The sequence below is a fragment of the Haliotis rufescens genome, unplaced genomic scaffold (assembly GCF_023055435.1).
Source record: "Haliotis rufescens isolate VD_foot unplaced genomic scaffold, xgHalRufe1.0.p SCAF_19, whole genome shotgun sequence".
Taxonomy (NCBI): Eukaryota; Metazoa; Mollusca; class Gastropoda; order Lepetellida; family Haliotidae; genus Haliotis; species Haliotis rufescens.
The window spans coordinates 5,383,885-5,407,487 of NW_025963879.1; the positions used below are offsets into that span (position 1 = coordinate 5,383,885).

Sequence of the window (23,603 nt, forward strand, 5' to 3'; positions counted from 1 at the left end):
CACCAACTCATGCAACACCTGCAACAGAACACCAACTCGTACAACACCTGCAACATAACACCAACTCGTACAACACCTGCAACATAACACCAACTCGTACAACACCTGCAACATAACACCAACTCCTACAACACCTGCAACAAAACACCAACTCATGCAACACCTGCAACATAACACCAACTCTTACAACACCTGAAACATAACACCAACTCCTACAACACCTGAAACATACCACCAACTCCTACAACACCTGCAACATAACATCAACTTCCGTCACATCGGCTGTTTCAATCAGAGGGGGTTTATTGTGATTTGATATCCCTGACTGACCAATCAAAATTAGGTATTTTCGAAATTCATGATAGACTGTCTGTTCAAGAGTGTCAAATGATACAATTTGATCAATGAGATTAGTTTGCGTTTGTTAATTAAATCCGTCTACACAGACGAGCGTAAAACACTTTCCACACTAAACTGTCGGGGGGAAAAAGTCTACACTCTAAACTTTGATTTGACCAAAATAATACAATATTATATTGCCACGTTGTCAAAACGTTGCTAGGCTGAAAACTGTCGCCGAAACACTGCAAACTGAAGGCCCAAGACACAACTAGGATACTCGTATCAAATACATCACCTTCGAATAACCATTACTTGTTTGTTTCACTTTAGCCATCATCAAAGGTGGGTGTATACTTCTCTTTTGCCCTGTAGATTACATAACAGGCTTAATAAAAAAAATCATGACGTGAGCAAATAGACAGGACTGATACAAAGTTATTATGCACTGGTAGCGAAATAGAGGCCCCACGAGGACTATCAGGACCTGAGAATATTCTTACAGTTTGGAGACTCTGTAAACACATGGTTGAGATTGAAGTCACTCTGCATGGATGGAACTGAAATTTTCCCAATCAATATCACATGCATGCCGTCATTGGTCTTGCAGAGTCCGTTAGATCTCGAAATACGTCACTCGGTCTCCGGCTCCAATCTCCCGTGAGTGCCTGTACTAAGTCAGGTCTGTTTGCAGGTGGATACGTCGTGGTCTGAGCTGACGATCAAGGTGGCCCCTTTCTGTCTGATCTGTCCATGGAGGATCCAGAGGGAGGTCGAGGGGACTCCGGGGTGGCGAGTTAACTGTTGTAAGTCTCTGTGAAGCGCTCATATAATATCTCTCTGTCCAGCTAATGAAGGTGGTTGAGCATCACTTCATTATATCAAATTGTTTTCATCAATGTCTTCTTCCCTTTTTCACATTTGCCTCTAAGAAAACCACAAAGCAAGTATGACATATGCGTGGACATTCTGCTAACCCTTTTGGGTCAGTTTGTAAGGATTCTGTATATAAAGACAAACTACATTATCGGAAGGCTAGTGGTAAACGGATGGGGTAATGATTATTTATCGTACTTGGATAGATTTTTAATAATTGCATGCGTAGAAGCAAACCATGCTCGGTATAAAGGTCAAGGTCAGGGTGTATTTTACCATAATCCATTTTTTTACAAAACACACATCCCATCAACAGTTGTGATAAACCAAACCATGCAGATATCCTGCCACATTGTCAACAGAGACAGCACGGGCACATGGTTCAGACGGCTCAAAGCAATAACTGCTCCCTACCTTTTGCGTCACTGGTCTCTCCAGGTTGGTATTGTCGGTTACGTTGGTGTCTGCTGGGAAGAAGTTTGCCCCGCACTTTGACAGCTCATCGAATGTTTTGTTTGTGGCGTTGTGATTGTCATCTTCCTTGAAGATCGTGGATGATATAAGGTTGCCCCACACCTGACCTGCAAACATAGTGCACTGTTATACTATGTTGACCCTATTCTACTCACGTGGCAGATTCATTGATACAGCATATATTGCAAGCTAATCACCCTCCATCCCATTCCTGTTCTATGGTGTCACTGAACTAATAATACATGTCATAAACGTTGTTTAACTGTTTGTAAAATGAACGCACCATGATTCTCGAGAGGGGTATAAACTTACTTGTTTTCTGTGTCGTGTATGTTTTAGTACTTTATATTATATGTGCTGGTGCGGTCCTATACTACATCCTTGTCTCGACAATATACATAATATCTTATCAGTACTACTTATCCCCTGCTTCCCATTGTCCAGTGCCTTTTACCAACCAGTGATAAGTTAGGTCCTGGCTTCTAATTGTCCTTCCCTATCAGCTAATTACTGTGAAGTGATGGCTTCCCTGGTTTAGTTTCCACCTTTGTCATCTTATTACTTTTGTTGTTCTTACAGGTACATATATAGGCGCTCTGCCTCATAGTATTCATTCACTGGATGAAGGAGTAAGCACATACTCCAAAATGTTGTGTTCCTCATAATAAAGAAGTTGACATTCATAAATTCTCTTCCTTTAGGAATATTACTCTTAACAGCTGACGTTTAACGTCACTGTATTACCCCTGATTATATATCTTTGCCTAATTCACAACAGAACATCCCTTCCTATCATATATACTGCTTAATTCAAATTTTCATCTCCGGGTTTTTGTTTTGTGACATTATTCTTGCACTAGTGTATAAAGGTTCAAAACTCCTTTGAAACTTCAACTTTGTTGGACATCTAGGTTACAAATGTTGGCGGAAATGTAAAGGATTTGGAGGTCGTGAAATAGTTTTAGCCATGACATCAATAGTTAAACTCTGACACTAACACTCCAATTACAAAGGCATTCCCGTCAAACATGACAATGTTCAGTTGGAACTATGTGTTCCCGGGAGCACCCCGCTTAAGGGGCAAATATTTGTGGTTCTCTTAAATAGCTTGACAAACAGACTCCAAAGGAGGTTGACACGAAGACAGAACTGTATGAGCACTATTTGATTGTATGAGATATAGACACAGAACTGTGCGTGAGTATTGTATGACTGTTTCATATATTGACATGTCCATGACAAAACTAAGCCTTCGTACTACTCACTCGTGTTCTGCAACCGAAACAATTTAAAACGAGGTTAGAGGATTGCACGTCTTTATCAAAGTAAACACACCTGGTTTCCTGACTCAAATATGATGAGTTAGCCCAATTAAAAAAAACACTTTATATCATATGAGATGAATGATTGACACGGCACTGATGTGGAGGCACTGATGTGGAGAACCTATAATATCAAAAATAGTTCAGCATTCACTAGGAAGTAAAGCTTTAAGTTGGTTAATGTGTTTTTGTACAATTAAATCTAAAATTGTTAGATCTGTAAATAGTAAATTTCAGGAAATTATTTCTCTGATTAACCTTCTTCTAGCACCAAATGCATATATTACCCATGTTGAATAACAATTAAAAACTTCTTTCGGTACTCTTATCACAAACAGTATGCAGTTACCGATGGTCAACCTCTTTTATCTGTAACTGCAGATAGTTACCGATAATTAACAACTTCTATTTATCACTAACTACAGACAGTCCCCAACGATAATCTGCAAACATTCTCCGAGGCTCAATCACTTTTATCACAAACTGCAGACAAACTCCGATGGTCAACCACAGTTACCAACGATAACCTCTTTTAGTCTCCCATGATCAGTTACTTTATCACTAACTGCAGAGAGTGTCCCATGATCAGTTACTTTATCACCAGCTGCAGACAGTCTCCCATGATCAGTTATTTTATCACTAGCTGCAGACAGTCTCCCACGATCAGTTACTTTATCACTAGCTGCAGACAGTCTCCCATGATCAGTTACTCTATCACTAGCTGCAGACAGTCTCCCATAATTGATCAGTTACTTTATCACTAGCTGCAGACAGTCTCCCATGATCAGTTCCATTATCACTAGCTGCAGACAGTCTCCCATAATCAGTTACTTTATCACTAACTGCAGATAGTCTCCCATGATCAGTTACTTTATCACTAGCTGCAGACAGTCTCCAGTGATCAGTTACTTTATCACTAGCTGCAGACAGTCTCCCATGATCAGTTACTTTATCACTAGCTGCAGACAGTGTCCCATGATCAGTTACTTTATCACTAGCTGCAGTCAGTATCCTGTGATCAGCTCCTTTATCACCAACTGCAGACAGTCTCCCATGATCAGCTACTTTATCACCACCTGCAGACAGTCTCCCATGATCAGTTACTTTATCACTAGCTGCAGACAGTCTCCCATGATCAGTTACTTCATCACTAGTTGCAGTCAGTCTCCCATGATCAGTTACTTTATCGCTAGCTGCAGACAGTCTCCCATGATCAGTTACTTTATCACTAGCTGCAGTCAGTATCCTGTGATCAGCTCCTTTATCACCAACTGCAGACAGTCTCCCATGATCAGTTACTTTATCACTAGCTGCAGACAGTCTCCCATGATCAGTTCCATTATCACTAGCTGCAGACAGTCTCCCATGATCAGTTACATTATCACCAGCTGCAGACAATCTTCCGTGATCAGTTACTTTATCACTAGCTGCAGACAGTCTCCCATAATCAGTTACTTTATCACTAGCTGCAGACAGTCTCCCATGATCAGTTACTTTATCACTAGCTGCAGATAGTCTCCCATGATCAGTTACTTTATCACAACCTGCAGACAGTCTCCCAGGATCAGTTCCATTATCACTAGCTGCAGACAGTCTCCCATAATCAGTTACTTTATCACTAGCTGCAGACAGTCTCCCATGATCAGTTACTTCATCACTAGCTGCAGACAGTCTCCCATGATCAGTTACTTTATCACCACCTGCAGACAGTCTCCCAGGATCAGTTAATTTATCACTAGCTGCAGACAGTCTCCCATGATCAGTTACTTTATCACTAGCTGCAGACAGTGTCCCATGATCAGTTACTTTATCACTAGTTGCAGTCAGTATCCTGTGGTCAGCTCCTTTATCACCAACTGTAGATAGTCTCCCATGATCAGTTACTTTATCACTAGCTGCAGACAGTCTCCCATGATCAGTTACTTTATCACTAGCTGCAGACAGTCTCCCATGATCAGTTACTTTATCACCACCTGCAGACAGTCTCCCATGATCAGTTCCTTTATCACCACCTGCAGATAGTCTCCCATGATCAGTTACTTTATCACCACCTGCAGACAGTCTCCCATAATCAGTTCCATTATCACTAGCTGCAGACAGTCTCCCATAATCAGTTACTTTATCACTAGCTGCAGACAGTCTCCCATAATCAGTTACTTTATCACTAGCTGCAGATAGTCTCCCATGATCAGTTACTTTATCACCACCTGCAGACAGTCTCCCAGGATCAGTTCCATTATCACTAGCTGCAGACAGTCTCCCATAATCAGTTTCTTTATCACTAGCTGCAGACAGTATCCCATGATCAGTTACTTCATCACTAGCTGCAGATAGTCTCCCATGATCAGTTACTTTATCACTAGCTGCAGACAGTCTCCCATGATCAGTTAATTTATCACTAGCTGCAGACAGTCTCCCATGATCAGTTACTTTATCACTAGCTGCAGACAGTGTCCCATGATCAGTTACTTTATCACTAGTTGCAGTCAGTATCCTGTGGTCAGCTCCTTTATCACCAACTGCAGACAGTCTCCCATGATCAGTTACTTTATCACTAGCTGCAGACAGTCTCCCATGATCAGTTACTTTATCACTAGCTGTAGACAGTCTCCCATGATCAGTTACTTTATCACCACCTGCAGACAGTCTCCCATGATCAGTTACTTTATCACTAGCTGCAGATAGTCTCCCATGATAAGTTATCGACCAACTGTTTCCGACCTGCTTTCCTCACCCTTCAGGAAACGACCAGCCAACACAGATGTTCAACCTCTTACCCTTTCGTAAACGACCGGTCAACAGGGGTGTGCACCTTTTACCCTTTCCTTAATGACCGGTCAACAGGGGTGTGCACCTCTACCTTTGACATATCCATTGTTCAAGATTACAGTGATTAATCAATCAACGTATTCTCTGTTGATCCTTTTGATGGCTAGACATTATCCGTTGAAGAAAAAACGTACAAAAGGTTACAAAAACGTAAATCAACTGATCATTCATCTCTTGCTGTCTGCCACGTGCATATTACATAACACACATTTCACCTCACTTCAAACCTGGATTTAGATTAGATTGAATAATTAACCCAGACACAGGAAATGCCAAATGGGAACCTTTATCAGGTAGTGGTGCTACCACTAATTATACCTGTAATAAATTCATTAACTGAGCATCAAGTGAATTACGACAAATACACAAGTGTAGGGTTCTACCAGAACATGCAATCCGAAATCCGAAAATGTTTTCACTGCAGGGATACTTTGTTTTATTATAAAACTATAACCATCAGGGGAATTTCCAACTAACGACATCCGTTGAGCTGCCACCGTTCTTTTTCCTGTTTGTTTACGCTGAAGAAATTAATGTGTGCCCCACGACAAGTCGACAGGGGTGTGCACCTCTTACCCTTTCCTTTCCTTAACGACCGGTCTACCGGGAAAGTGCATCTCTTACCCTTTCCTTCCTTAATGACCAGTCAACAGGGGTGTGCACCTCCTACCCTTTCCTTCCTTGACAACAGGTCAACAGGGGTGCGCACCGCCTACCCTTTCCTTCCTTGACGAGAGTTCAATAGGGTCGTGCATCTCCTACTGTTTCCTTACTTGACGACAGGTCAACAAGGGTTTGCAGCTCTTACCCTTTCCTTGACGACCGGTCAACAGGGGTGTGCACCTCATACCCTTTCCGTAACTACCGGTCAACAGAGGTGTGCACCTCTGAACCTTTACTTAACGACTAGTCAACAGGGGTGTGCAGCTCCTATTCTTTCCTTAACGACTGGTCAACAGGGGTGTGCAGCTCCTACCCTTTCCTTCCTTAACGACTGGTCAACGGGGGTTTGCGCCTCTGACCCTTTCCTTGACGACCGGTCAACAGGGGTGTGCACCTCATACCCTTTCCGTAACTACCGGTCAACAGAGGTGTGCACCTCTGAACCTTTACTTAACGACTAGTCAACAGGGGTGTGCAGCTCCTATTCTTTCCTTAACGACTGGTCAACAGGGGTGTGCAGCTCCTACCCTTTCCTTAACAACCGGTCAACAAGGGTGTGCAGATCCTTCCCTTTACTAAACAACCAGTCAACAGGGGTGTGCACCTCATACCCTTTCCGTAACGACTGGTCAACAGGGGTGTGCAGCTCCTACCCTTTACGTAACGACCGGTCTACAGGGATGTGCATCTCCTACCCGTTCCATCCTTAACGACTTTTCAACAGGGGTGTGCACCTCCTACCCTTTCCTTCCTTAACGACCAGTCAACAGGGGTTTGCACCTCCTACCCTTTCCTTCCTTAACGACCAGTCAACAGGGGTTTGCACCTCCTACCCTTTCCTTCCTTAACGACCAGTCAACAGGGGTGTTCATCTCCGAATCTTTACTTAACGACTGGTCAACAGGGGTGTGCACCTCCTACCCTTTCCTTAACGACTGGTCAACAGAGATGTGCAGCTCCTATCCTTTACGTAACGACTGGTCAACAGGGGTTTGCACCTCCTACCCTTTCCTTCCTTAACGACTGGTCAACAGGGGTGTGCACCTCCTACCCTTCCCTTCCTTAACGACCGGTCAACAGGGGTTTGCACCTCCTACCCTTTCCTTCCTTAACGACCAGTCAACAAGGGTGTGCACCTCCGAACCTTTACTTAACGACTGGTCAACAGGGATGTGCAGCTCCTATCCTTTCCTTAACGACTGGTCAACAGGGGTGTTCATCTCCGAATCTTTACTTAACGACTGGTCAACAGGGGTGTGCACCTCCTACCCTTTCCTTAACGACTGGTCAACAGGGATGTGCAGCTCCTATCCTTTCCTTAACGACTGGTCAACAGGGGTTTGCACCTCCTACCCTTTCCTTCCTTAACGACTGGTCAACAGGGGTGTGCACCTCCTACCCTTCCCTTCCTTAACGACCGGTCAACAGGGGTTTGCACCTCCTACCCTTTCCTTCCTTAACGACCAGTCAACAAGGGTGTGCACCTCCGAACCTTTACTTAACGACTGGTCAACAGGGGTGTGCAGCTCCTATTCTTTCCTAAACGACTAGTCAACAGGGGTGTGTGGCTCCTATCCTTTCCTTAACGACTGGTCAACAGGGGACAGCGGCTCCTATCCTTTCCTTAACGACTGGTCAACAGGGGTGTGCGGCTCCTATCCTTTCCTTAACGACCGGTCAACAAGGGTGTGCAGCTCCTTCCCTTTCCTTAGTGACTGGTCAACAGGGATGTGCAGCTCCTATCCTTTCCTTAACGACTGGTCAACAAGGGTGTGCAGCTCCTACCCTTTACTTAACAACCGGCCAACAGGGTCGTGCACCTCCTACCCTTTCCTTAACGACTGCTCAACAGGGGTGTGCAGATTCTATCCTTTCCTTAACGACTGGTCAACAGGGGTGTGCGGCTCCTATTCTTTCCTTAACGACCGGTCAACAAGGGTGTGAAGCTCCTATTCTTTCCTCAACGACTAGTCAACAGGGGTGTTCACCTCCGATTCTTTCCTTAACGACCGGTCAACAGGGATGTGCAGCTCCTATCCTTTCCTTAACGACGGGTCAACAGGGGTGTGCAGCTCCTACCATTTCCTTAACGACTGGTCAACAAGGGTGTGCACCTCCTACCCTTTCCTTAACGACTGGTCAACAGGGGTGTGCAGCTCCTACCCTTTCCTTAACGCCTGCTCAACAGCGTCGTGCACCTCCTACCCTTTCCTTAACGACTGCTCAACAGGGGTGTGCAGATTCTATCCTTTCCTTAACGACTGGTCAACAGGGGTGTGCGGCTCCTATTCTTTCCTTAACGACCGGTCAACAAGGGTGTGAAGCTCCTATTCTTTCCTCAACGACTAGTCAACAGGGGTGTTCACCTCCGAATCTTTCCTTAACGACCGGTCAACAGGGATGTGCAGCTCCTATCCTTTCCTTAACGACTGGTCAACAGGGGTGTGCAGCTCCTACCCTTGCCTTAACGACTGGTCAACAGGGGTGTGCACCTCCTACCCTTTCCTTAACGACTGCTCAACAGGGGTGTGCAGATCCTATCCTTTCCTTAACGACTGGTCAACAGGGGTGTGCGGCTCCTACCCTTTCCTTAACGACTGCTCAACAGGGGACTGCGGCTCCTATCCTTTCCTTAACGACTGGTCAACAGGGGTGTGCGGCTCCTATCCTTTCCTTAACGACTGGTCAACAAGGGTGTGCAGCTCCTATTCTTTCCTCAACGACTAGTCAACAGGGGTGTTCACCTCCGAATCTTTCCTTAACGACCGTCCAACAGGGATGTGCAGCTCCTATCCTTTCCTTAACGACGGGTCAACAGGGGTGTGCAGCTCCTACCCTTTCCTTAACGACTGGTCAACAAGGGTGTGCACCTCCTACCCTTTCCTTAACGACTGGTCAACAGGGGTGTGCACCTCCTACCCTTTCCTTAACGACTGCTCAACAGGGGTGTGCAGATCCTATCCTTTCCTTAACGACTGGTCAACAGGGGTGTGCGGCTCCTATCCTTTCCTTAACGACCGGTCAACAAGGGTGTGCAGCTCCTTCCCTTTCCTTAGCGACTGGTCAACAGGGATGTGCAGCTCCTATCCTTTCCTTAACGACTGGTCAACAAGGGTGTGCAGCTCCTACCCTTTACTTAACAACCGGCCAACAGGGGTGTGCACCTCCTACCCATTCCTCCCTTGACGACCGGTCAACAGGGGTGTGCGAAACACTTATCTGGGCAGCTCTAACGCTAAAATAACCAATAAAACAACAAAGGGCGGACAGCTCTGGGACTAAAGTAAACGATCGATAAGCGGTTTCTTACAGGTCCCTCCCTTCACACAACGACAGGCCAACAGAAAACCTACCTTTGTGAAAACGATCGTCCACAAGGGCGTGCAACTTAATGTTTTAGTACGGCCATGTTACGCTTACCCTTTCGTAAATGACCGATCTAAAGGGACATGCAGCTCTCACCGGTCAACAGGTGTGTGGAAAAACTCTTTCCCTTAATTAAAAGGGCCCGAAAACCATTAGAAAACGACAAGCATCTCAACTGACCGGTTATCAAAGGTGTGTAGTTTAACCCCTTAGTTGAAGACAGGCTAAATGGGTTGTGCTATTCTTACCTTATACTAAACGACCGACTAACAGTTGCATGCAGCACCTCCCCTTTTGCAAATGACCGGCTGTCATGTGAGTTGCTCAAACACTTTTGACAATGACCGAACGTCACGGGTGTGTAGCTGTAACACTTTGCAAATGACCGACCATCGTGGGTGTGTATGTATTAAATGTTAGTGAACAAGTGAAGTATAGCAAACGCGCTGTGTAAAAAAACATAATCATTTCTACATGATGTCTGTAGTGTTTGACACGGTGTATGACGATATGTGAAGGTAATTCAGTGGTTGCAATACATGAGATTAACGATGTTTCAGCGTGTGCGTATGTAAATACTACATCTCTGTAAGAAGCTGGCAAGTGTGACGAGTGAGGCTTTCCAGATATTGTCTTTACTCTAAATCCCCTTTGTGTTGACTTCAAGTGCACATTTCTGTGTACATTACGTGCTAACCGCGGAAGAATGTCCTTGTCAAAGATTTGTCCAGTCAGGGACGGGAAGGGATCCATACGACCCGGGAAACAAGCGCGACCCAGCATCACAATAGTGGCCTGACTTGTAGGGAATGTAGATCTGCACTTGTACTCCGTCACCAGAGACGAAACAATTCCACACATTGATCAGATAGCCCTACTCCCACCCTACACCAGGTCATCAGGGAATCAATCGATCGTGTGTATCCCTCTCTGATCTATGATGTTCAAATAGTTTCTTAAGATATATTTTTTTTAAACTAAGATTTTACTTCCATTAGAATTCTCCATTACAGTGGGAGTCCTGACACGTCTATGTGTCACAAAGACACGTACCAGCTTTCTTGTCTGATGTATCTAAACATGGGCCATCTTTTAGTTGAATAAAAGTTTAATGAAGCGATTTTGAACAGGCCACTTCACAGAGAAACAATGTCCGCACCCAAGTTAATAACATTACATTGAGCAGTGGTAGAGCTGGGGACCCACGTGGATCGTGTTGCACTACTTAAGGAGGGTTATATAAATTACTTATACGAGAATCCTACATTAACGTAGGAGTAAATATGAACACGTTATCTAAACTGTTTTAAAACACCTTAATGTCATTTATTGCGTGCGTGCGTGCGTGTGATATGTTGGGTGATCAGATATAACTTTCCTTACTGTGAAATACTAATGAACACTCCTTGGTGTGGACTATTCACACATCCACTTGCTTTACAAAATAAACTGTATCTACCTCATTTGATTTATTTTTTTAATTTAGAAATACTCACTGATCTTATGCATCAACAATTTTGTATTTTCCTTTAAAGATGCAATAATCCACCGTTCTCGCCTTATCAAGGAACCATGACGTGTGACGTCACAGAAATTCCGCACTTTATATTTAAAGACTTTACTCTCAGTGTCAGAAGTTTCAGAATTTAGTTTACTGTTCGATTAGGTATGAGCGTGATATATGAAAAGACATAACAGTGCAGACCCTTAGAATTGAACACGGGTCGAGATTAGATTTACTCACTTGTTTGAAAAATCATGAAGAAAACACCAAAGAAAGCATTGATGACAGCATCTTCTGTTTGTCCCGTCATTTTAGCATACCAAACACCTGTTTGTGTTAGATACGTGCATTTAGCCGACCACAGTGGAGCAGCCCCCAGACCCAGGATGACAGCAGCAGGCGCCATCAAGCCCCACACGGGGTAGAAGTTGGCGCCCATGTACAGGATGTAACCCAACATCGAAAGTGGTATGGTCCACTTGCATCCAAGATGTGCGATCATGAAGGGCGGAACAAATAAACACGATAGTACTAAGGCACCGTATAAGATGGACAAACTGCCTGATCCCACCCCGCTCTTCATGTTGAGGCTGGTCTGGAGGTTGGACATGGACTGGAAGGCGGTGAACAGGAACAGGAAGCCCACGCTCACAACCAGCAGGTTCTTGATTACTTTCATTTTGGTAAATTTTGCTGTGAGCTGTGCGGCCGGGTCTTTGTTTTCAACATTTTTCTCCGGGAGTTCCATAGCTTCTGTATAGCTTGGGGGAGTATCCTTTTTCTTTTCAGTTGACATCTACAACACACACACACATACGCATTTATTAGTCAGTTGAACTTTCAAAGATATTTTATAATAAATACAGCATCCTGTGGTATTTGTAAACCCATATTTTTCTGACTATCAATCGTATTACAGAAACAACATGGTGATTAAGAGGTGATAGCTAGCAATTCACTATCCGGGGGAGGCTGAATTTCAACACTGGTCAACGCAACTTACACAACCTGAATATGTAACAAATAAGCTAGATACAGCAGTACATACATACAATCTGGTGCATTTATCAAACCTGGTGCCTCCGGTCGAAATGGAATGTGACCTCATGGGTAGGATAGAACAAAATAAGTAGCTGTGCAGTATGTGTGTAAGGATCGTTCACAACAGCTGTGAGGCCAATACTCTGCCAGACGTCATCCAGCACAGCTGCGTGAAGCTATTACTCTGCCAGACGTCATCCAGCACAGCTGCGTGAAGCCATTACACTGACAGACGTCAATCAGCACAGCTTCGTGAAGCCATTACACTGACAGACGTCAATCAGCACAGCTTCGTGAAGCCATTACACTGACAGACGTCATCCAGCACAGCTGTGTGAAGCCATTACACTGACAGACGTCATCCAGCACAGCTGTGTGAAGCCATTACTCTGACAGATGTCATCCAGCACAGCTGCGTGAGGCCATTACAAAACCAGCAGGTTTCCTCCCTCACAGCTGCGTGAAGCCATTACTCTGACAGATGTCATCCAGCACAACTGCGTGAAGCCATTACACTTCCAGATGTCATTCAGCACAGCTGCGTGAAGCCATTACTCTGTCAGATGTCATCCAGCACAGCTGCGTGAAGCCATTACTCTGACAGATGTCATCCAGCACAACTGCGTGAAGCCATTACACTTCCAGATGTCATTCAGCACAGCTGCCTGAAGCCATTACTCTGTCAGATGTCATCCAGCACAGCTGCGTGAAGCCATTATTCTGTCAGATGTCAACCAGCACAGCTGCGTGAAGCCATTACTCTGTCAGATGTCATCCAGCACAGCTACGTGCAGCCATTACACTGACAAACGTCATCAAGCACAGCTGCGTGAAGCCGTAACACTGACAGACGTCATCCAGCACAGCTGCGTGAAGCCATTATTCTGACAGATGTCATCCAGCACAGCTGCGTGAAGCCATTATTCTGACAGCTGTCATCCAGCACAGCTGCGTGTAGCCATTATTCTGTCAGATGTCAACCAACACAGCTGCGTGAAGCCATTACACTGACAGATTTCAACCAACACAGCTGATTGAAGCCATTACTCTGTCAAATGCCATCCAGCACAGCTGCGTGAAGCGATTACTCTGTCAGATGTCATCAAGCACAGCTCCGTGAAGCCATTATTCTGTCAGATGTCATCCAGCACAGCTGCGTGAAGCCATTATTCTGTCAGATGTCATCCACCACAACTGCGTGAAGCCATTATTCTGTCAGATGTCATCCAGCACAGCTGCGTGAAGCCATTATTCTGTCAGATGTCAACCAGCACAGCTGCGTGAAGCTATTACTCTGTCAGATGTCATCCAGCACAGCTGCGTGAAGCTATTACTCTGTCAGATGTCATCCAGCACAGCTGCGTGAAGCCATTACACTGACAGACGTCAATCAGCACAGCTGTGTGAAGCCATTACACTGACAGACGTCATCCAGCACAGCTGTGTGAAGCCATTACACTGACAGACGTCATCCAGCACAGCTGTGTGAAGCCATTACTCTGACAGATGTCATCCAGCACAGCTGCGTGAGGCCATTACAAAACCAGCAGGTTTCCTCCCTCACAGCTGCATGAAGCCATTACTCTGACAGATGTCATCCAGCACAACTGCGTGAAGCCATTACACTTCCAGATGTCATTCAGCACAGCTGCGTGAAGCCATTACTCTGTCAGATGTCATCCAGCACAGCTGCGTGAAGCCATTACTCTGACAGATGTCATCCAGCACAACTGCGTGAAGCCATTACACTTCCAGATGTCATTCAGCACAGCTGCGTGAAGCCATTACTCTGTCAGATGTCATCCAGCACAGCTGTGTGAAGCCATTATTCTGTCAGATGTCAACCAGCACAGCTGTGTGAAGCCATTACTCTGACAGATGTCATCCAGCACAGCTGCGTGAGGCCATTACAAAACCAGCAGGTTTCCTCCCTCACAGCTGCGTGAAGCCATTACTCTGACAGATGTCATCCAGCACAACTGCGTGAAGCCATTACACTTCCAGATGTCATTCAGCACAGCTGCGTGAAGCCATTACTCTGTCAGATGTCATCCAGCACAGCTGCGTGAAGCCATTACTCTGACAGATGTCATCCAGCACAACTGCGTGAAGCCATTACACTTCCAGATGTCATTCAGCACAGCTGCGTGAAGCCATTACTCTGTCAGATGTCATCCAGCACAGCTGCGTGAAGCCATTATTCTGTCAGATGTCAACCAGCACAGCTGCGTGAAGCCATTATTCTGTCAGATGTCATCCAGCACAGCTGCGTGAAGCCATTACTCTGTCAGATGTCATCCAGCACAGCTACGTGCAGCCATTACACTGACAAACGTCATCAAGCACAGCTGCGTGAAGCCGTAACACTGACAGACGTCATCCAGCACAGCTGCGTGAAGCCATTATTCTGACAGATGTCATCCAGCACAGCTGCGTGAAGCCATTATTCTGACAGCTGTCATCCAGCACAGCTGCGTGAAGCCATTATTCTGTCAGATGTCAACCAACACAGCTGCGTGAAGCCATTACACTGACAGATTTCAACCAACACAGCTGATTGAAGCCATTACTCTGTCAAATGCCATCCAGCACAGCTGCGTGAAGCCATTACTCTGTCAGATGTCATCCAGCACAGCTGCGTGAAGCCATTATTCTGTCAGATGTCATCCAGCACAGCTGCGTGAAGCCATTATTCTGTCAGATGTCATCCAGCACAGCTGCGTGAAGCCATTATTCTGTCAGATGTCAACCAGCACAGCTGCGTGAAGCCATTACTCTGTCAGATGTCATCCAGCACAGCTGCGTGAAGCCATTACTCTGTCAGATGTCATCCAGCACAGCTCTTTGTGATACCCACGGCTCTCTGTTATGTCACAGAGTGAGAATAAGAATCAACTTCAACTGTTGTCTTCCTCCAACATCGAAACAGAAGCACCAAGTCATGTTCTTATGACTGGAATGATTTTGATATTAACTACTTGCACCATTCCTAACTTATATACTCATCGGAAAAATAAAAGGAACACAGTAGGATCATGTATTTGCAGTGTCACACAATCTCTTCCTGTCTGGGTACACGCTAAAAATCCCATATTTTTTGTCCCATTAGTGCATATTCAGCCCAAGCGTTTTTCTTGCAAAACAAACCAGGACATGTTCTCGCTTATACCTGCGTGTGGACATTAAACATTACGCTTGGTTGTACATGCTTCAGTATTTAATGTGTATATGCAATATAACAAGAATGTTTACTTTCACTGATAAGCTGAGTTACCGCGCAGTATTTATTGCCTTTTTGTGAGCTGTGGTCGATAAGATTCGGCATACATGAGACTTGTGTTTTATAAATTGGATACGCGTGACAACGTGGAGAGATCGGCAGAGTAAACATACCTTCTATATGTCACGTTACTAACATCAATATCTGCTCATAATATTCAACTTGTTACATTCAACTGTCTGTTATTGTCTCGTTTACTGTGATTTATGTTGTGTTCTCAGCAACATTTAAGTACTCAGAATTTAAGCGTTTTTTATTTTCCTCTTTTTATTATCCTCTGAACCTCACAGAACATGCCGCTGTAAACTGAAGGTCACACTGTACGTCCTCTCAACAACAGATTGTGTTACAAAGACGGATGGCCATATTAGCAAGACTGTCACGAGGAGCATGTTGAAAATAGTATCGGTATAACTAACTTTACATTACACATGTCACTAGGTGAGCAAAATGAATAAACATTATGGCGCAAGTATGAAGTCCTTGTTGTAATCTAGACAAATATCCATGTATTAAAATGAAGGTCTTTTGATTCAAACATGTGTAGAGTAACCGAAAAAAACTCACACTGTTTTTACTTATCAGGCAGTTTGTGGGTTTTTTCAGGACATGCTTGGTGCAATGCTTTCCCTTTATGTCGTGCAATATTCCAGAAGTTTCAACCTTTGGTGTCTACATTTCACAGCAACCGAACATGCTCTTTCCAAGAAGATTTCAAAGAGCGTCATACGACTCTGGTTCAAAGTTGTTTGATCAGGGTTAAACATTTAAGGCTTTAGTAAAAAACGTAGCTTACAAAAAGTTTTATGGTAGACATATGGAGGGCTTTTCTAAATTTCACGCATCAGCGACGAAAACGATGTTCGTTGCAATTCCCTATTTCGATTTGTACCATACCGTTCCCGTGGTCTTCTTTTCAGGTAACCAATTGACTTGCCCTTGCATGTGTTTGTGACGGGTGCTAACGTTTGGACAGGATATGCTCACCTTTTCGCGAACACTTGGTATACCTATGGTATAAATTCACTATTAAGTAGTGATTCATATTTGATAGTGATTCATTTGCTTTTAGCAAAGATTCCTTTATGATTATGGAAATAGTTTTGTGGCTTCTATTTACGGTCACAGTATTCCGCTATATTTGCATGACATTTTTACTTATAATCCTGTAATTGCGATCGACGCCTGTCCAGATATGACCTTGCACACATATGGTTTCACGAGTTTGATTGTACAGGTGTCTCAAATACATGTTCGACAACACAATCATACTACTGAACAAACTGTCCACCTGTCTCATACTACTGAACAAACTGTCCACCTGTTTCATACCACTGAACAACCTGTCCACCTATCTGATATTACTGAACAAACCGTCCACCTGTCTCATACTACTGAACAAACTGTCCACCTGTCTCATACTACTGAACAAACTGTCCACCTGTTTCATACCACTGAACAACCTGTCCACCTATCTGATATTACTGAACAAACCGTCCACCTGTCTCGTACTACTGAACAAACTGTCCACCTGTCTCATACTACTGAACAAACTGTCCACCTGTTTCATACCACTGAACAACCTGTCCACCTATCTGATATTACTGAACAAACCGTCCACCTGTCTCATACTACTGAACAAACTGTCCACCTGTCTCATACTACTGAACAAACTGTCCACCTGTTTCATACCACTGAACAACCTGTCCACCTATCTGATATTACTGAACAAACTGTCCACCTGTCTCATACTACTGAACAAACTGTCCACCTGTCTCATACTACTGAACAAACTGTCCACCTGTCTCATACTACTGAACAAACTGTCCACCTGTTTCATACCACTGAACAACCTGTCCACCTATCTGATATTACTGAACAAACCGTCCACCTGTCTCATACTACTGAACAAACTGTCCACCTGTCTCATACTACTGAACAAACTGTCCACCTGTCTCATAATACTGAAAAAACTGTCCACCTGTCTCATACTACTGAACAAACTGTCCACCTGTCTCATACTACTGAACAAACTGTCCACCTGTCTCATACTACTGAACAAACTGTCCACCTGTCTCATACTACTGAACAAACTGCCCGCTTGTCTGATACTTCTGCTGATGGTCACGTGGTCATAGTCACAGCGCACAGGTCACAGATCACGATCAGTTCAGCAACGGCTGTCGTGGAGAGTTCTTGGATGGGTGACAGCGTTCGGCAGCTTGGCTCCTAAGAGTTTCTTGGGCTCGATCCTGCCGCGCACTGTGCAAGTGACGTAGCAGTGAATGGGTACCCGGTATGATGGGATGGCAACGTGTTAACCTTCCAGTACATAACAGGCAGTTCCCTAGGGAGGTGAGAATAATTGTGCTGACACTACTAAACAAATTTCCGAATGTCTTGGTACTTCTGAACAAGCTGCTTGTCTGATACTAACTGCCCGCTTGTCTGTTGCTCCTAACTGTCTTGATACCACTTAACACACAGCCCGACTGTCTTGATACAAGTGCCTGTGTGATACAACTGAACAACCTGACTGCTTCTCTGTGTGATACAACTGAACAACCTGACTGCTTCTCTGTGTGATAAAACTGAACAGGCTGCCTGTCTGTGTGATACTACTGAACAAACTCTCCATCTGTCTAAGTAATACTACTGAACAGAATGCTTCTCTGTGTGATACTACTGAACAACCTGACTGCTTGTCTGTGGGATACTACTGAACAGACTGCCTGTCTGTCTGATACTACTGAACTGACTGCTTCTCCGTGTGATACGTCTGAACAGACTGCCTGCCTGTGTGATACTACTAAACAGATTGCCTGTCTGTTTGATACAACTGAACAGACTGCCTGTCTGTGTGATATTACTGAACAAACTGCCTGTCTGTGTGATACTACTGAACAAACTATCCACCTGTCTGTGTGATACTACTGAAAAAACTGCCTGTCTGTGATATACTACTGAACAACCTGACTGCTTCTCTGTGTGATACAACTGAACAGGCTGCCTGTCTGTGTGATACCACTGAACAAACGGTCTGCCTTTGTGAAACTACTGAACAACCTGACTGCTTACCTGTGTGATACCACTGAACCGATTGCCTGTCGGTGTGATACTACTGAACAAACTGCCTGTCTGTGTGATACTATTGAACAAACTGTCTTTCTTTCTCATGGTATTAAACAAACTGTCCTCCTTTCTGTGTGATACTACTGAACAGACTGCCTGTTTGTGTGATACTACTGCACAAACTGCCTGTCTGTGTGATATCGCTGAACAAACTGCCTGTCTATGTGATACGTCTTAACAAACTGCCTGTCTGTCTCATGGTATTAAACAAACTGTCCCCCTTTCTCTGTGATACTAATTTACAAACTGTCCACCTGTCTGATGATGAAGAGATTGCCCGGCTTTCAGGATGAGGATGGGGATGGGATACCTTGTCACAACATAAGTAAGTTGACCTTCACGTTGTCAACTCGTCCGTTAACCTGAGGGACCGTACCATGTCGCGATATGAAACTTTTGTGATTGTCATGCGAAGACGAACATGGAAGTTGTATTTCAACACATCTACTCCATAAACATTTCTGTGTCGGTGTGTGGATACCTCCATTTGTCTGCTACATTTACTCGAAACCGGTTATACTGGATTGAACTTTTTCAGCTTCACGAAGAGGATGTATTCACAGTAGAGATGTGTCATTGTAAATAACGAATGTCATTGTAAATAACGAATGAATTATATATGCGTATAACAAAGACATTTCAATCTTGTGAACTTGGATTGACTAGCCTCCTTACTGCAGCTGGGGTACCGGTGTTGATACAGGGTTGCCTTACTTGTCCTGCGGGATTACCTATGTACATTGTGCGAGATCCCTTACAGTAAGCACAAGGAGTAGATTCTTATCCTTCATGAATAAATTAGCCTCGACCTATTTCCCTTTGATGTTTCCCTCTGATGTTAAATGTATCCATCTCATCGCTGCCCCACCCTGTAAAACGTTTTGTTTTACTTATTGCGAAAATACAATTGAAAATACATTATTTGTCTCGAATAGAAGACTTTCCTTAATTATAAGCCCCATACCATTCGACAAAACGACCATTCACTACCGTTTGACATTTGACACATCATTTCACGAACTAAACTAAACTAGTTTAGAAGTACATGTCTCTAAGTTGTTTCGAGTGCATTTTCTCCGTGGCCGCTGATGCAAAAGACATCAGTATTGACTCAACCACGACTGTGTGCGGCTGACACAGCTGTATGTCAATGTGTAACAACGACTGTGAGTGGCTGACAGAGCTGTATGTCAATGTGTAACCACGAATGTGTGTGGCTGACAGAGCTGTATGTCAATGTGTAACCACGACTGTGTGCGGCTGACAGAGCTGTATGTCAATGTGTAACCACGACTGTGTGCGGCTGACAGAGCTGTATGTCAATGTGTAACCACGACTGTGTGCGGCTGACACTCCTGTATGTCAATGTGTAACCACGACTGTATGCGGCTGACAGAGCTGTATGTCAATGTGTAACCACGAATGTGTGCGGCTGACACAGCTGTATGTCAATGTGTTACCACGACTACGTGTGGCTGACAGAGCTGTATGTCAATGTGTAACCACCACTGCGTGTGTCTGACAGAGTTGTATGTCAATGTGTAACCACGAATGTGTGTGGCTGACAGAGGTGTATGTCAATGTTTAACCACGAAATTGTGTGGCTGACAGAGCTGTATGTCAATGTGTAACCACGAATGTGTTTGGCTGACAGAGCTGTATGTCAATGTTTAACCACGACTGTGAGTGGCTGACACAGCTGTATGTCAATGTGTAACCACGACTGCGTGTGTCTGACAGAGCTGTATGTCAATGTGTAACCACGAATGTGTGTGGCTGACAGAGCTGTATGTCAATGTGTAACCACGACTGTGTGCGGCTGACAGAGCTGTATGTCAATGTGTAACAACGACTGTGTGCGGCTGACAGAGCTGTATGTCAATGTGTAACCACGACTGTGTGCGGCTGACAGAGCTGTATGTCAATGTGTAACAACGACTGTGAGTGGCTGACAGAGCTGTATGTCAATGTTTAACCACGACTGTGAGTGGCTGACAGAGCTGTATGTCAATGTGTAACAACGACTGAGTCAGAACATGTAAAGGATGGACATTAACAACTCATCTAATTTGTTTCGTTAAGAATGCTGTTGGTGCACGTATGGGCTTCTGGACTGAGGCGAGGTCGGAGTGGTCTTGATGGCTTATGTAACACAACCCAAACAGCTCATTGTTTCTTGTTCCACAATGATCCGTCTTTTGAAGAGTATTGACTTGGTGTATTAGGTCACACACAGAGAACATTTTAATACTTTCACTGATACAGATAACATAATACATGAAACCTACAGGACTCTTTCTCCTGTGATAGACTCAAATTTTAAAGGTGTGTAAATAAATATAAATACAGTTTTTGAATTTAATATGTACAAATATCAACAGCTAACCTACCTCATCAGGTTAGAGAGAAGTTATAAGTACACAGGATATGTTGACAGAAAGCGTTACACTATTTGGACTAATTACAATTTTGATTTCCAGACGCTTATCTTATGGTTAGACTATCATTTCGGGCAGATCAAGTCACCAAAAATGAAAAACGTTGATCTGTAAGTAATGTCATGACTGCCAACAGTTTCCAATGCACTTCTCAATAAACGTCCCTGAAGATATCGGGGCTGATTAGACCCCAAACAGGTTAGTGCAAAGATGACACTACTGAGGATCGGATAGCTATCTTGTGTTATGGTTGACAGTGTGTCATCGTACATCGATGGAGTTGATTCTTGCTCTTGCACACCAGTATTTACAAGTCCTTGTGATATAGCTGAGAAATAGCTCACCATGGCGAAAAACAACATTCACTTATCCTAATCAAAGCTTATTCGCCCGATGATGTGGCACACATTCCAGAGGTGACTCGGGGATGTCGGGGACGACTCAGGGCGATGTGATCTTGCAACATCCTTGATCCAACGTAATCTATCTCACTTTCGCACCTGGCGCGCAATATCATAAAAATTGTAATGACACAACATAGTAAAGTCAGATATCACCTTTTTAATCACTCATCATGTTTATATTGTGTTTTGTTTGATTTCGTATTCTGCTCCTCGGCGATCAACTCATTCCTGAAAACACTGCCAATCCCCATTACTCATAGCTGAGATTGTAAATGTGATGTCATATTTGTTAATGTCTACATGGGGTAACTTCCTGGTTGACGATAACACGACCTATGTGTGACGTGGGTTTCAGATAAGCTAGTAAGGGTACTACTGCATCGTTACTGGGCCAGATAGTGGGATTGTTGGGTGCGACCACAGAAATTTAGTAGCCTGAATGCATCCATTACACAAGTGTACCAAAACCGTGTACCCAGGACCATATAACGAAGGTTAGGTTTAGATGAACTCGGGTTGTATGTTGGCGCTCTGCAGATGTCTGTGGCGAGACAGACGGTGACGGAGATATGCGCTTCTCCTCCTGCTCACCGGGCGCCCTTAAAGTAAACATGACCTGCTCGTATATGGAGGTAGAGGTAACAAACACTATGCCAAATGTTTTAATAACCTGCCCCTCCAACACACACGCGCACGCGCACACGCACACAAATACACTCGTTTGCCCATATATTCTTGAAAACGTGCCAGTCGTCATCGAGATGCCGTAAGTACGCATAAAGTACCTGACTCTATTGGTTTTCAAGGTCACGTGCATTTGAAGCCTCATGTGTTTCCAAATACATCTCACGCTCTCAAATATATGTCTGACTTGATTGATGAAGAAGCCTAATAACAAGTAATAAGGCCGACGTTTGCTCCACCACTCCTTTGTCAACTCTTAGACACGTTTTAACAATAAACATGTCAAAGCGTACCCCAAGGACTGTGTCTCGCGTCGTAGACACTTACAATAGAAAGCATGATAATGTCACGCTCCCGAGATACCACAATTGTAAGTCAATAAGTCCGCGTGTTAGTATTTCTGTATTTATATCAACATACAAAAATAAAAGTGCTACTACATAAAGCTGTATATATGTCCTACCTTGGCCAGTTAGTGAATGCCTTCACCACTTAACTATCTTCTCAACCAGCCCCGTCAGTCGCCGGGTCAGCAATGTATCGTTCGCTTGTCGGTGTGTTTACGTCCGTCGTAGACCCACGTGACACATGTTTGTATACTCTCATTGTGACGTCACCTAGACTGCAAACATGTTGTGTTGAGATCAGTTTGTTGCATGACATGTTGGTCCTCCTGAACAGGTGGTGATGCGGACACGTCAACAGTTGCTTGGGTGAACTTTACCAGTTACTAAAGATTGAACTTATGGCCTGGATTCATTTGTGGAAAAAAAACTACAGGTCTAGCTAACTCGGCCCACACATCCATTTATCCTTCTATAAAAATGAGTTAAAGTAGTCGGTAAAATCATGTTGGTAATGACACGAACAGTCATGTACATCTAATTAGGTACAGCTGAGATGTGGGAAACGAACTGATGGAATTACCATCTCCATGATGTTTGGGTCAAATCCAGAAAAAGGTATCCCAAACTGTAAATGATATACTAGGAACAATATTTAAGGGAAGATCAAATTTATACAGAACTGATATGTTAAGAAATTACGTTGTGAAGTTCAATATTCATAGTGTCCAAGAGCGTAGATTTTGCCCTCGGGGGGAAGCTTAGGGTAGAGACGGAAGACAAAACTCGAAGACTAAGACGACAGCAGTCACGTTTATTACAGAAGGTTGAAATAGGTCGAAAAGGTACATGATAGTAATCACGTGACGGAACGCACACCGGACCGAGTGGTCAACGTTCCCGGTGC

General features: G+C 44.2%; 1 protein-coding gene across 1 annotated transcript in view; it reads right to left on the bottom strand.

Annotated features, from left to right (window-relative positions):
• LOC124148424 (protein unc-93 homolog A-like) overlaps positions 1-22,941 on the bottom strand; it is a 33,446-nt gene extending 10,505 nt beyond the window's left edge. The window contains exons 1-3 of the mRNA XM_046519509.2: positions 22,816-22,941; positions 11,614-12,169; positions 1,630-1,796 (exon numbers count right to left, since the gene is read on the bottom strand). Of these exons, the coding sequence (XP_046375465.1) occupies positions 1,630-1,796; positions 11,614-12,169 (723 nt within the window). The 5' untranslated portion in view covers positions 22,816-22,941. The remainder of the gene's footprint in view (positions 1-1,629; positions 1,797-11,613; positions 12,170-22,815) is intronic.
• Between the last annotated feature and the right edge of the window lie 662 nt (positions 22,942-23,603).